Genomic DNA, 13,845 nt, shown 5'->3' on the forward strand with positions numbered 1-13,845 from the left:
GAGTTCCTTATAGATTTTGGAGACTAGCCCTTTATCTGATATGTCATTTGCAACTATCTTTTCCCATTCTGTCAGTTGCCTATTAGTTTTATGGATTGTTTCCTTTGCCGTGCAGAAGCTTTTTATCTTGATGAGGTCCCAGTAGTTCATTTTTGCTCTTGATTCCCTTGCTTTTGGGGATGTGTCAGTGAGAGACTGCTGCTGAGTTTTCCCCCTGAGATCAGGAACACGGCAGGGATGGCCACTGTCACCACTGCTGTTTAACATAGTGCTGGAAGTCCTAGCATCAGCCATCAGACAACAAAAGGAAATCAAAGGCATCACAATCGGCAAAGAAGAAGTCAAACTTTCACTTTTCACAGACGACATGATACTCTACATAGAAAACCCGACAGACTCCACCAGAAGCCTACTAGAACTGATCCAAGAATTCAGCCAAGTTGCAGGGTACAAAATCAACGTACAGAAATCGGTTGCATTTTTATACACCAACAATGAAGCAACAGAAAGAGAAATCAAGAAACTGATCCCATTCACAATTGGACAAGAAAAACATAAAATACCTAGGAATAAACCTAACCAAAGATATAAGAGATCTGTATGATGAAAACTATAGAAAACATATGAAGGAAATTGAAGAAGACACAAAGAAATGGAAAAACATTCCATGCTCATGGATAGGAAGAATAAATATAGTTAAGATGTCATTACTACCCAAAGCTATCTACACATTCAATGCAATTCCAATCAAAATTGCACCAGCATACTTCTCAAAACTAGAATAAACTATCCTAAAATTTGTATGGAACCACAAAAGACCTCAAATAGCCAAAGTAATATTGAAGAAGAAAACCAAAACGGGAGGCATCTCCATCCCAGACTTTAGCCTTTACTACAAAGCTGTCGTCATCAAGACAGTATGGTATTGGCACAAAAACAGACGCATAGACCAATGGAACAGAATTGAGAACTCAGAATTGGACCCAAAAGTATACAGCCAACGAATCTTTGACAAAGCAGGAAAGAGTATCCAGTGGAAAAAGGCAGCCTCTTTAACAGATGGTGCTGGGAGAACTGGGCAGCGACATGCAGAAGAATGAAACTAGACCATTTTCCCACACAATACACAAAAATAAACTCAAAATGGATAAAGGACCTGAACGTGAGACAGGAAACCATCAAAACCCTAGAGGAGAAAGCAGGAAACAACCTCCTTGACCTCAACCAAGGCGGATCACGTTATAATCCCAGGTCACACCTCAGAGACACGGGCGGTGGGAGGGCTACTGGGATCTGAACCCCATCACAGCCTGGGTCTCCCCACTTTGTGCCCGACCCCTTCCTCCTGACATTCGTCAACAGTGCTGGGGCCTGGGAACAGGCAGCTGGCTACCAAGGCAAAGAGAAACAAACAAAACTAACTCCTCGCTGCTGAGAACACTTCCAAACATATAAACAGATCTGGGGCTTCCCAGGACCCTGGACGCGGCACCCGGCCAGCGGCAAGCCTGCTGCGGGGCTGCTGCTCTCCAACCTGATTGGTCAGAGGTCACCCGCCAAGATGCTTCCTGAGCACAGAAGAGGCTTTGCAGTGGCGTGTCCGTGGGACCCGGGCTAACGGGCTAACCTCAGCTCCCTCTCAAAGGCCCCAAATGAGGAAACAAGGCAGGGGTGGGTCTAGAGGTCAGCAACCGGTGGGAGAGGGGGCAGGCCCTCCACCCAGGGAGGGGCGGGGCCTCCACCCAGGGAGGGGCGGGGCCTCCACCCAGGGAGGGGCGGGACCTCCACCCAGGGAGGGGCGGGGCCTCCACCCAGGGAGGGGCGGGGCCTCCACCCAGGGAGGGGCGGGGCCTCCACCCAGGGGCGGGGCCTCCACACCAGGGGGCGGGGCCTCCACCCAGGGGGCTGGGCCTCCACCCAGCTGGGGCTCAGGGCTAGAGACCTCTTAGGTTTATAAGCGAGCAGGTGGGGGAACTGAGTGGAGGACCGAGGCAGAGGGGGAGACAGAGAGACAGCTAGACCCAAATCTGAGCTGGATGCAAGAAAGGCTGGCCTGTATACATGTAGACCCGAAAAGGCCCCTGGAGACAAGGGCCAGAACAAAGGGTGACTTCGGTCCCTTCACAACTGTGGCTCCCCGAGAAAGCAGACAAGGCGCAGGCTGTAGGAGGCTGGGCCCCACGTTGGCCACAGCACGCAGGTGCACCACGTGGGGCACCCTGTCTTCCCGGCGGGAGCTCTGTGTCCAGAGAGCCTGGCGGAAGGGCGGCCTGTTAGGTTTCCCTCCCGCTGGAGAGGAGGCCTTGGGGACCCCCAGGGAAGGCCATTCCATACGCAGGCGCTCAGAGGTGGCTCCGGTGTGGAAAGTAGAAAGGGTCGCCTGAGCCTGGGGGCAAATCCTGACTCGGGTCACCCCTGCCGGGGCGCGGGGGGGAGGGAGGACCTGTCCATCCTCGCTCCCCTGCACAGATCCCTACCCGGCAGAGCTGTTGCGAAGCTTCAAGAGAACACAGGTGAAGCGCCTTATACCAAAGCTGACGCATGAAGGTCCTTGGCACTGAAGTTCCTTTTTTTTTTTTTTAATATTTTTATTTATTTCTAGGAGAGAAAGAGAGATAGTGTGAGCAGGGGAGGGTCAGAGAGAGAGGGAGTCACAGACTGAAACAGGCTCCAGGCTCTGAGCTGGCAGTCAGCACAGAGCCCGACGCGGGGCTCGAACCCACAAACCGCAAGATCATGACCCAAGCGAAAGTCGGACGCTCAACCGACTGAGCCACGCAGGCGCCCCGGCACTGAGGTTCCTTATCACCATCAGTGCTGCCCCGGCCCCGTGGAGTGCTTCCTCTCTCAGACGCTCGGGCTACTTGACAGCAAGATCTTGTCTTGGTTCCTTTTTCTATCCTGAGTTCTTGGCACATGGCCACTCCTGGAAACAGCTCCGGTGAGTGAGCAGAACAGACACACGGGTGTTTTGATGGATGCCGATACGCACTTTTCAAATTAGAAGCGGTGTGCCAGGTGGGGACGGCGGCACGTGGTGGTGGCTGGGTCGGAGGTCCTGGCGCTTAACCTGGGGGAGTTGTCCTGGGTCATCGGGCCGACAAAGGCTTTGCGTGGAAAATGGGCACGTGTGTCATTTTAGTAATCAAACCAACACTGGTGTGGCATGGAGTAAAATGGACATTCACGTGAACTTTTAACATCAGCCACGACTCCTGAATGCAGTCCTGTGCCCCAGCCAGCTGCCGTGCCTTCATCCCCTCGCCCACGGCTGTGGCGTTCTGTGGCCAAGTTAGAAGTCCACAGCGCTCCAGAGCTAAGGCGGGGATTGCAGACAGCGGGGAAGGCCCACAGCAGGTGTCTGTGGATTGTCAGGGCCCCCAGAGCCTGAGGTCATGGCCACGCCAATAGTAGAAGGTCCTACCCGTGGGCAGCAAGGCAGGGAGCTCTGGTTTGACTGCTGGTGAGGCAAAAATAAAAGGGAATTTATTTTGTAAGAAAAATTGCAAAGTGGTCTCTTAAGCTATAAAGTGCTGCTTGGCCGGTAATTGTTGTTAAATGGACCCCTAATAGTATTCACGTCTTCCTGCGAAGTCTATCTCTTACTCTAACAGGAGAGGCCGGAGGCCCTGCGAATAAGGCCGAGATCGTCTCCCAGACCAGCCTCGAGGGAGGATGAATCCTCTCCCCGCTGGAGGCTGACGTTAGCCCCCTTTCTGTTCCTCCCACAACACACAGCATAAAAGGTTGTGTCTCTGCCAGACCCTCAAGTTTGGAAGGTTAGGGCTGTCTGTCCCGTTCACCTCTGCACCCCCATGTCCAGCAAGGGGCCCCAGTGCACAGTAGGCATGTAATCTGAACTTGTCGTCTACAAGATGGATGGGACGGAAGGAAGGTCCTCTCTCCCTGGTCGCAAGCACATGGCCCGGAGCATAGTAGGGCCTCGACCCACATCTGTTGAGCGGATGGGCGCTGGTGTTGAGAGGGAGCGTGGGGACCGGGCTGAGGCACAGGATGAAGCAGACGGAGCCGGGGTTCGGCTCGCAGGTGCCTGCTTCTCCAGACGCCATTCTCCCACTGGGAGGAGGGCGGAGGAGTCCAGAGCATCCGAGCTGGAAAGAGCTTTGGGGAATCTCTAGTTCAACCTCCTGGCGTGAAGGATGGGGAAACTGAGGCCCAGAGAAGAAACAGGATCTTCCCTGAGTCACACAGCTTGCCCAGACCACGGCATCCATATTTCCTGATACTGGCTGAGTGCTCAGGGCTGTGCCCACTTGAGATTGAGGCGAGTGAAATACGGTGTCCACCTAGCGGCCCGCACAGGCCGCCCTCTGTTCCCTACGATGCCCGGGCCCCACCCTTGCCACCTTCCCTGTACCTTCACCAGGCACCTGGCTTCCCCACCCCTTCCCTGTATGACCTCACATCAGTTTCCACCGTAGCCATGACTGTGGCTTTTCTGCTCTCAGCGCGCATTCAAACCCAAATCAAACTGAGACCCCCATCCCTGAGGACCCTCTCCTGCAGGGGCGGCTCTGGGGACACAGCACACGGTGTCACAGGCCCCGATCGAAGTCATTCACATGTATCAACTCCTGCAATCCTCGTTCCCCCATTACGACCCTACTTGACAGATGGGGAAACTGAGGCAGGGACGGTGGAAATAACTGCCTATGGTTGTCCTGCTGGTGAGCAGCGCGGCCTTCGGCCCAGAGCCTGGGCCCCCCGCTCCCTGCCTCCCAGAGCCACAGTCACCTAGAGCTTCCAGTGGGTCGTGCCCTCCGGAGAGCGGGATCTGCCCCCCGGCCCAGCCAGTGCCAGCCCCACCTCTGCAGACAGAGGGGCCGGGCTTGCTTTCTTTTCTATTTCTTTAATGTTTATCTATTTTGAAAGAGAGACAGTGAGCGAGTGCGGGGGAGGTGCAAAGAGAGAGGGGGACAGAGGACCCAAAGCAGGCTCTGCACGGTCAGCGGAATTCGGGGCTCGAACCCAAGAACCGCGAGATCATGACCTGAGCTGAAGTTGGACGCTTAACCGACTGAGCCACCCGGGCGCCCCCTGGCATTTCATTTTCTAGACCCGGAGGCCCGGGCTGCCTTGTTGCCTCCACCTAGAGAGGCGTGGGCAGGCCTGAGAAGGCAATGCCCCTCTCCTGACACCTGCCACAGGCGCCCGCCGGGGCCCTCACCCCCCAGGCCAGACCTCGTTCCCCACAGACACAGCCGGCCGCTGCCACCCCACGTGAGCATCCATATCCCACAGCCAGCTCCCACCCTCACAGTCCCAGGCAGCTGGAAAGGGGCTTTCTAAGGACAAAGGGTCCGGGGACACTGGGGTGGACTTTGCTGAAGCCAAGCCGTGTTGTGAGCACTTGACAAATAGCACCTCATTTCATCCCATCAACCGTAGGCTGCTTTTGCCCCCATTCCACCGAGGAGACACCGGGAACCAGGCGGTTCAGAACTCGGGCACGGTCCACAGCCGCGACTCTACAGCAAGAGAAGGAGAGGAGCCAACCGGCCCCCGGCTGCCTTCCTGCCCAGCCCTCACGGCTGTCCCTGCCCGCCTCCAAGGTGGACGCCCGTCCCGTGGGTCTCGGGTCCTTCGAAGCAGCTAGTGGATGCCTCCGTGGGCCCGTCGGCCCCTTCAGCCCGACACAGGGAGGGGCCGCTCAGTCCCGACGTGTGCGGGGTAGGTCGGCTGGTAGCAGAGCGGGGAGGGGGGCGGGGCACTCTGGGAGCCTGGACCTGGACTTGGCTTCTCTGTCCGGGGTCCGGCAGGAAGCAGGGTCCATGCTTTAGAAAGGGGGGGTGGCGTTGGGCTTCCCGCGGGGGCTGGGGAGGCTGCTTCCATCCAGAGGGTGAGGCCCCCTCCAGTCCACCCTCAGCGGCGCTGCGTGAGCTCACGTGGTGCCCGAACAAGTTACCACCACTGAGCGGCTTAAAGCAACGGAAACTCCCTCCCTCATGTTTCGCAGGACAGAAAATGCAAGACCGAGGTGTCGGGAGGCTGTGCTCCTATCTGCAGGCTCCGGGGCAGGGGTGGGGGGGGGGAGAAGGCTCTCCTGGCCTCCTCCAGCTTCTGGAGGTACCCCTGCTGCACCCCCAGCCTCTGCCCGTGTCCCCACATCCTCTCTGACTCCGACGCAGGCCCAGTGATCACCTTCTCCCACCTGGACAACCTCTCAAAATCCTTAACCACGTCGGCGAGGTCTCTTCTGCCCTGTAAGGTGACAGTCACAGGACTGGGAAGAGGGCTCTGTGCTGCCATTGTGCAGCCCCCCCCTGCCCCCCGACACGGTGGCAGTCAGGGGCGATCGATATCTCCCAGACTGCTGCCTCTGCTCACAGCCGGGGACACTGGGCTCAGCCGTTCCTGAGGCCCCCACACTGGGTGACGTGGTGGAGCTGGACTGAGTCCGGGGACACCCCAGTCCAGACAGCGTCCCCCAGGCTCCCCTGCAAATGCAGGGTGACCAGAGAAAGCCCAGGGAGGAGCCCTGGGTGCCACCACCCAGGCCCCGAGCAGGTGCAGCAGGCAGGGTCTCCCAGGGGCAGGGCGGCTCTGGACATCATTCATTCAGGGGGACTTGCTGCTGCTTGTGGCATTCATTCCTGGAATGTCGGCTGGGCCCCTGGGCCGCCACAGCCCTCCCCCCTCCCCCAACCAGACCCTACCTTCCACCCATACCTGCCTTTCCAGGCTAAACATGCAAACCCGCAGGTGACCTGGGTAGCTCTGCCGTCGCCCCGCTGCTCGCTGTCCCCGTGGTGCCTGCACAGATGGCTCCCGATCAGAGCACCCCCTCCCCCACCAGTGCTCCACGAGTCTCCAGGTGGCCGGCATGGAGTCGAGTCTGGCCTGTCCCCGAAGGCCCGGAGGCCCCACCCAACGCAGAAGCCTCTTGGCTGTACCTCCACCCACGGCACGCGTCACCTCACTGATCTTCCCGTCCACCCCCTTACAGGCCAGGAAACCAAGGCTCTGAGGAGCCATGATCCAGGCTGCCTCGTGCAGAGCACGTCTGTCTGTCCTCACCGCTGTCCCACCCGGCCTCACGGCTTCAGAAACCCGGCTCCGGGCCCTCCCTCACTGCTTCTGCTCGTCTCGTTTCCAAAGGCAGGCACGGCCTGCGGGGCCGGCCCCGGCACCTTCCCGGGCACCGAGGACCCTCCTGGCGGGTGACAGGATTTCCCGGACTCCTCACTGTTCTGACCTTTCCTTGAAAGTCACCAGAACACTGTCAGTGCCCGTGGGCAGCCTCAGGCCGAACAGCCACCGGGCTACGGGTTCCAATCCCCGACGTCACGATTCCCCTGTCCTGTGAGGAGCCCGACCTGCCCGACTAAGTCCCTCTCAGTGACACCCACCCTCTTCTCCGGAAGCGGACACACATAGGGCCTCTCTGCCCCCCGTGCCTCCTCTGACCTCGTTCTAGGCTCCTAACATGGCCAAGAAGCAGGCACAGGCGTGCAAACGGCTGATCTCACAGAATCCAGGCGGCGGCCTCGAAACACTGCTCCACACCAGGCGGGGGGGCGGGGGGGGGAGCAGTCAGGAGACACGCTCAGCCCAAGAGAACCGGAAGGTGCATCTCAGATGATGGATCGAAGCCAAATCAAAACCAGATACACACAAAAACCCACAGAAGATGGGGACTGCTCACCACTGCCCTCCGACGACCCCAAACCACAGAGAGATTCTTTCCCGCTGCCCCCGGGCGCGTCTACAGGGCAGGGAGAAGACACACCCACACACACGCCCACAGCCCGTCGCCGAGGGCCCAGCTGGCCTGTTAGACGCAGTTGTCGCGTGGATTACGGCGGCACCGGAAAGGGTCCGTGTGAGCGGCGGTCCCGTGGCTCACGGTGGCCGGGACCCCGGCTGCGCAGCGTGGGCCCCCGTCCCGTGAGGGTCCTACCTTTCTCTTGTTGGTCGGGCAAATGTAGAAGTTGTCGATGACCGTGGTGACGCCAGGCTGCAGGGTGAGTTTGGTGTAGGACGTCCCGAAGTCCGAGGACCTGGGGGGGCAGGATGACAGACAGGCGTCAGCGAGGTGTCCCTCCCGCTGCAGATTCGTCTAGCCCGCGGCACAGCGCCTCACGGCAACGCGTCCCTTGGAGCGGCGTGCCCCAGTGACAGGGAGGCCACGGGGCTCCCGTGGGCTCGCCGAGCACGCGTTCGGGTCCAGGAGCTGGGTGTGGAGTTGGCAAATACGTCAGTGTCCCCCATCCCCAGGGTCACCTCCTCCTTGGAGTCCCCAGTGATTTGCCCCAACCCTGAGTCTACACGTGTGCGTCACTATTTGCCACGGGCCCCTTGCGTGCCAGGCACCTCTGTGTCCTTCTGTCTTTTTGATTCCTCGAAAACCCTTGAAGACTAGGTCACTGTGGGGGCGCCTGGGGGGCTCAGTCGGTTAAGCGTCCGACTCTTGGTTTCGGCTCAGGTCGTATCTCACGATTCGTGATTTCGAGGTCTGCGTCGGGCTCTGTGCCGTCAGAGATTCTCTCTCTCCCTCCCTCGCTCTCTGCCCCTCCCCCACTTGCGCTATCTCTGTCTCTCTCAAAATAAATGATTAAACTTATTAAAAAAAAATAAGACTAGGTCACTAGGGCTCTCTTGCAGCTGTCTCTCAGGACGAGGCGGAGGCTCCGGGTGGGTCAGGTCCTGCCCGAAGTCACTCGGCTAACAGGTGGTGGACCCAGGATGTGCGAGCTGCCCGTGCCGCCCCCCAGCCGGCACCCCATTTGCTCCACAGAACCTCCCCCCCCCGTAGCCTGCCTGCTTGTCTGCCGGACCCAGCAGCCTGGGGAGCCCGGCCTCAGTGCTGCTCTGAGCAGCCCCCTCCCCTCTGGGGGCTGGATGAGGCAGGTGCTTCCGGGACTTGCCCAGTGTTGTCGGGGCCCCGGAGGGGAGGGCGGGGTGCAGCCCAGGGCTGACAGCATAAGCCCCGCCCCACCGGAAGGGAGCCTTTCTGGTCCCTTCCACGGTACACCTTTAGTGGTTTCTGCATGCGTATATTTCCTTCCCAAATCTTCCAGCGAATCCGAGGCTCCGGGAAGATGGGCTGTGTTTACTGTCTTGGGGCCTAGTGGTCACCTGTCCACACGTCCCCAGAGGTCAGGTCCCTCACAGGCTTCATGGTCGGTCACCAGGTCCTTCCCAGACCAGGGCAGAGAGCAAGGCCTGCCCCCTGGCTCCCAGGGGCGGCGGCTGGGAGGGGATCAGCTGGGCCCCTCATGCCTTGCCCCCTCCCCCAGGGAGGCCGTGCTGGAGAGAACAGAGAAGCCCTACCCCCCCCCAGGGGTGATTAGGGATGTACTTACTCTCAAAACCTCAGAGAACTGATTTGCTTTGGGAAGGAGGGAGCCAGAGGCCCATTAGCAGAGGACTGATCCAGAGACCCAGGAAACTCCCAGTCTCCGCAGAAACCAGGCTATTTCCAAGTGCGAGTCATGGAAACCTCTGAGCCCGTCGGACCCCTCTGCCCTCCTACCGCCAGCAGCAAGCTGGGTCTAGAACCCACCCGTTGGCTCTGCCTCCCGGATACCTCGCCACCCCTTCCCTCCATCCCTGACCCGCACCTGCCTCGGCCCAGGGGCTTCCCCAGTTCCAGACTCCTCCCCGTTCCCGCCCAGGTCATGGGGCCCCTGGTCCCTGCTCACTCCCGGGCACCTGCTGGTGTGGGCCCGAGCGAGGAGCTGGTGCGGCAAGGGGAGGGGGGTGCGGCAAGGGGGGGTCGCTAAATAGGATCACACAGCAGCAGGTGTGATCAGGGCAGGGCTGGAGCGCGCAGCCCGTGGGCTGTCTGAGAGGGGCCTCCGATACGGTGATGTTCGTGCAGAGGCAGGAAGGAAGACAGTGCTTTGTGCCTGGCCGGGAGAAAGCCATTTGTGGCCGGCAAAGTCCTGTTCCCCCCAAAATCCTGTGCACCGAGAATCTGTGAACGTGACCTTATCTGCAAACAAGTCCACTGCAGATGTAATCAAGTTACAATGAGGTCAGACTGGAGGAGGGCGGGTCCGATCCAGTGACTGGTGCCATAGGAGAGGGGAACTTGGACGCAGGGCCACCAGACACAGCCTGAGCGGCACCTGGCCCGCGTCGGACCCTCCTCTCCAACTGCTCACGGGGCCTGACTCCCGGCAGACCCCCCTGTAGGCAGGGGAAGAGAAGGGAATTCATCACCGCGGATGTGTCGGGGAAACAGAAGATGGCTCGCCTCTGTGCCCAGGAGCCAGGACCTCTGACCAACCATGAACCTAATGCGGCCTCCTCCCAAAGTCGACGTGGATCACGCAGTCGGTGAGAGCGGCGGTCGCCAGGATCATCCAAGAATCCACCCAGGCATACGGCTAGCACTCAATACATGCTTGCTGGATTCCTATAGAGATGCTCTGGTGTCAGAGCTGGAGGCTGTGTGACCTCAGATGAGGAGGTTTCCCTCTCTGGGCAGCAAGAATGTCCCAGCAGAAATGGGATTAGATGTGATCACGTCTGAGCACCAGCACCGGCCCTCAATGGCTCCACCCCCATGTGCCCTTTCCTCAGCTGCCCCAGTGACCCCTCAACCCCCCTCCCCATGCCAGGCCCTCCCCCGGGGTGACCCTTCCTCGGTGCTCTGCACCCTACCACCCCCAGGTCCTCCTTAAGTGCGTCTGGGAATGCAGAGCCTGATCATTGCAATCTGCATTATTCGAATTAAAAATAAAAAACCAGGCTCTGCAAGTGGGCAGAGATGCAGGGGGACAAGCAGGTGCAGTGGGCAGGTCGCTCTTTGCAAATCGGTGCTTAATCGCTGAGTGTTTGTACGTAGTCACTTTTTAAAAAATAATTTAATTGAGCCATTTTCAGGCTCTATAATTATTTGGTTGGCAGGGACATATGTTCAGCTCCCGCCCCTCCCTGTCATGCACATGAGCCCCTATCTCCAGCCCGTCCCCCACCCCACCCCACTGCCAGCTTGGAAGACCACGGCAGGTGTGAAAAGTGGCGCCCACCTGCGTGGCTGAGCCACCCGCAGGGGTGTGGCCTTGGGTAAGGTGCGAGAGAGGCGGTTTCTTTATCTGGAAAAAGGGCTGGCTGATGCGGGTCTGTCACAGGGGCTGGTTACACCCGGGTGAGATGAGAGAGGTGAGGGAAAAGAGCGCGAGGCTGGGGTCCCTGCGGCCTCCCCCTTGGGGAAGGCGCAGCTGCGTGTGGACCCCTCTGTGCGGCGCGGGCCAACAGCTATGGGTGCAGGTGCCCCCGGGGCCCCTTCCTCACTGTCTCGAGAATGTGCATTCCCATCCCACAGGATGTGCGTTCGGTGTTCAAGGTCAAGGGCTGACCTAGAGCCTCTCCCCCGTAACAAGAGTGTCCGGAGGTGGGTGCGGGGGGTGGGGGACTCAACCTCCCTGGAAACGCTGGCCGGGCGAGGGGGGAAGAGCTGCTGCTGGTTGCTAGGTTAAGTTGCTATGATACAAAAACTTGCCGCACGCGGGTGCCAGCAGCCGAAGCTCTTTCCCGCCGGCGGCTCTGGGACTCCCTGCAGGTCAGCCTCCCCCACCCGCCCATAAACCTATGTCTCCATCACTATCTCCTCATCTTTCCCTGGGCCTCGCTAGACCCACCCTGGGCCGAGAGGTCGCTGGAGCTGCTTGGGTGCCGAGGTCCGGCTCCCCTTCTGCCGGGACAGCTGGGAGAGCCTCCCGAACACCCCGGTAGCCGGTCCTGACAGTCAGAACCTCCACCTGCACTTTACACTTGGGGAGACCGAGGCCCAGCCAGGGGAGGGGCTTGTGCGGAGTCGTCTGGGGGTGCGGAGGCATCGGGGTCTCCCGCCAGACGGGTATGGTCTCACAGCGGAAGTGGTCCAGAGCTTGGGCGGGACCCCAGCCGTGCACGGCGTATGTGACTGGGTGATGAGGAGGAACAGAGGCCGAGCCGGCCTCACCCGGGGGCCGTTCTGGTTCCCGGGTGCTGACCAGTCACGGGACCCCTGGCGGGCTTTGATCTGAGGCCGGGTCTCATGCACGGAGGGACATGGGATCAGCGGAAGAGAACTGGGGCGGCACGGGGCACTCCTAGGGCTGGTCACGTCATTCAAGAAAAATCCACAATGTGGCTCGAGGTTCTGCATGTGAAGTGGGGAGTCAGGGCCCTGCTAGGGGGTGAGCTGAGAAGAAAACGGCCCTGTCCCCGGGGGCGCACAGCATCGTGGGGCGGGGAGATGACAGGCCAGCCACCCCTGCTCACCGCAGCTGCTGGCGGGATCTGAAGAGCGGGCCCCTCTAACATGAAGGGCCGGGGGGCGGGGCGCCCAGTGAAACCGCAGGCTCGCCCCGCACTGGACGCCGTGCGGAGGGCAGACACAGACTCACTGACCCAGGAAGACCATTCCAACAGGAGTGTGCCTTCCATTTTATAGATGGGGAAACCGAGGCTCAGGGAGTATGATGGGATTTCTTAACAATCACACAGTAACTACTGAAAACCCAGGCTGTCCCATGAGAGGTGCAGTGACGTCCCTGGAGGTGTCCACTGGGCACGGCGCCCACCCCACGAGGCTGGACTTTCTGACTCCACTTCCCTTGCAGGGCCTCGCGGCCCAATGCCATCCAATGTGCCGGCAATTGGATGTGGTCCGCAGCCCATCCCCTGCAGGAAGCTGGTGCATCAAGTCGAGCCCAGGGTGCCTCAGCCCGGGCTGCATTCCCAGCTGGCCGGGAGGGTGGTGGGCGGTGGGAGGCTTCGGAGTCTCTGCATCTGAACCCACAGTGTCCCACGGCTGCGGGGTGTCAGAACCCGCCTCTCCCAGCCCGTCCTACGAGCTCGTCCCCCAACCCGCCCTTCCACGTATGGCTCTGGCCTCCCCGCGGCCACGTCGCTGAGGCCGCGCACCCACAGGCGGCAGGTGTTGTGACGCTCGCCAGCGGATCCTTCCAGAATGAAGCTGGACCAGGCGAGGCCCGCTCCCAGTCGCTGCCCCCTTATCTCTGGCTGCAGCCGGCATACCAACACCCAGGGATGGGAGCTGGGGCCGCGCCTGGGAGCCGTCACCCTGCCACAGTGAGAACCCGTCCTTCCCAGTGAGTCCCTGGCTCATCCTTAAAACTCCTGACATAAGTGACTGCCCTCAGCTCGCAAGGTCCTTCCCACAAACGTTTCCCAGGCACCCGTCACACGTGGGCTCTGTGCTAGGCACTGCGCGCAGAAGAGGGAGGGCAGGGAACTTGGCAGCTGCTGGTCCGTGCCAGCCACTCGGATCTTGAGATGATGCCACTGCAGTAGGTCACCAGGCACTGCCCCAGACAGGTGGGGGGGGGGTGCTGTTTGTTGCCTCGGCCCCTCCTGGATGCTGTCCTCTCCAGACCTCCTTGCAGACCGGCAGCAAAGGGTTTAACCCCTCCCCCACCCCCGGGCACGAGCAGGGGGCCTCCAGGACCCTGTGCTGGCCCCTGAGTGAGCCGGGCCCCCGCCACATCTTTGTGGAGCAGGACACGGTGCCGCCTCCAGGGGCCCCGACTCCAGCGTGTGGACCACGGAAATGCAGCCCAGAGATGGGCATCCGGGGCCTGGAGTTGGTTCTGTGAGCTCTCAGAGCCTGGGGTGGGGGGTGGGGGACTAACGGACCCCGTGGAGTCCAGAGAAGATGCCGGAAGCCTGCGGGGAGCCCTGAGGAGGGATGCGCGTGTGCTCTCGCGGAAGCCTAAAGAGGCCTGTAAGTGCGCCTGCGGGGTCTGGGGGCCTCCAGAGAATCTGGGGGCTGAGGGGGAAGGAGGAGGAAGAGGCGTCCGATAAAGGGGAGGGGGGTCTTTCAGGAAGAGCCCCCTGGCCATCGGCCCTGAGCACCGGCCGCGGGAG

General features: G+C 60.2%; 1 protein-coding gene across 1 annotated transcript in view; it reads right to left on the reverse strand.

Annotated features, from left to right (window-relative positions):
• The window catches only part of SORCS2 (sortilin related VPS10 domain containing receptor 2), a 410,780-nt gene that overhangs the window by 158,740 nt on the left and 238,195 nt on the right, over positions 1–13,845 (reverse strand). Inside the window, exon 3 of the mRNA XM_039232113.1 lies at positions 7,922–8,021. Within this exon, the coding sequence (XP_039088044.1) occupies positions 7,922–8,021 (100 nt within the window). The remainder of the gene's footprint in view (positions 1–7,921; positions 8,022–13,845) is intronic.

Source organism: Hyaena hyaena, unplaced genomic scaffold (assembly GCF_003009895.1).
Source record: "Hyaena hyaena isolate Hyena2069 unplaced genomic scaffold, ASM300989v1 scaffold_63, whole genome shotgun sequence".
In the NCBI taxonomy this organism is placed as follows: Eukaryota; Metazoa; Chordata; class Mammalia; order Carnivora; family Hyaenidae; genus Hyaena; species Hyaena hyaena.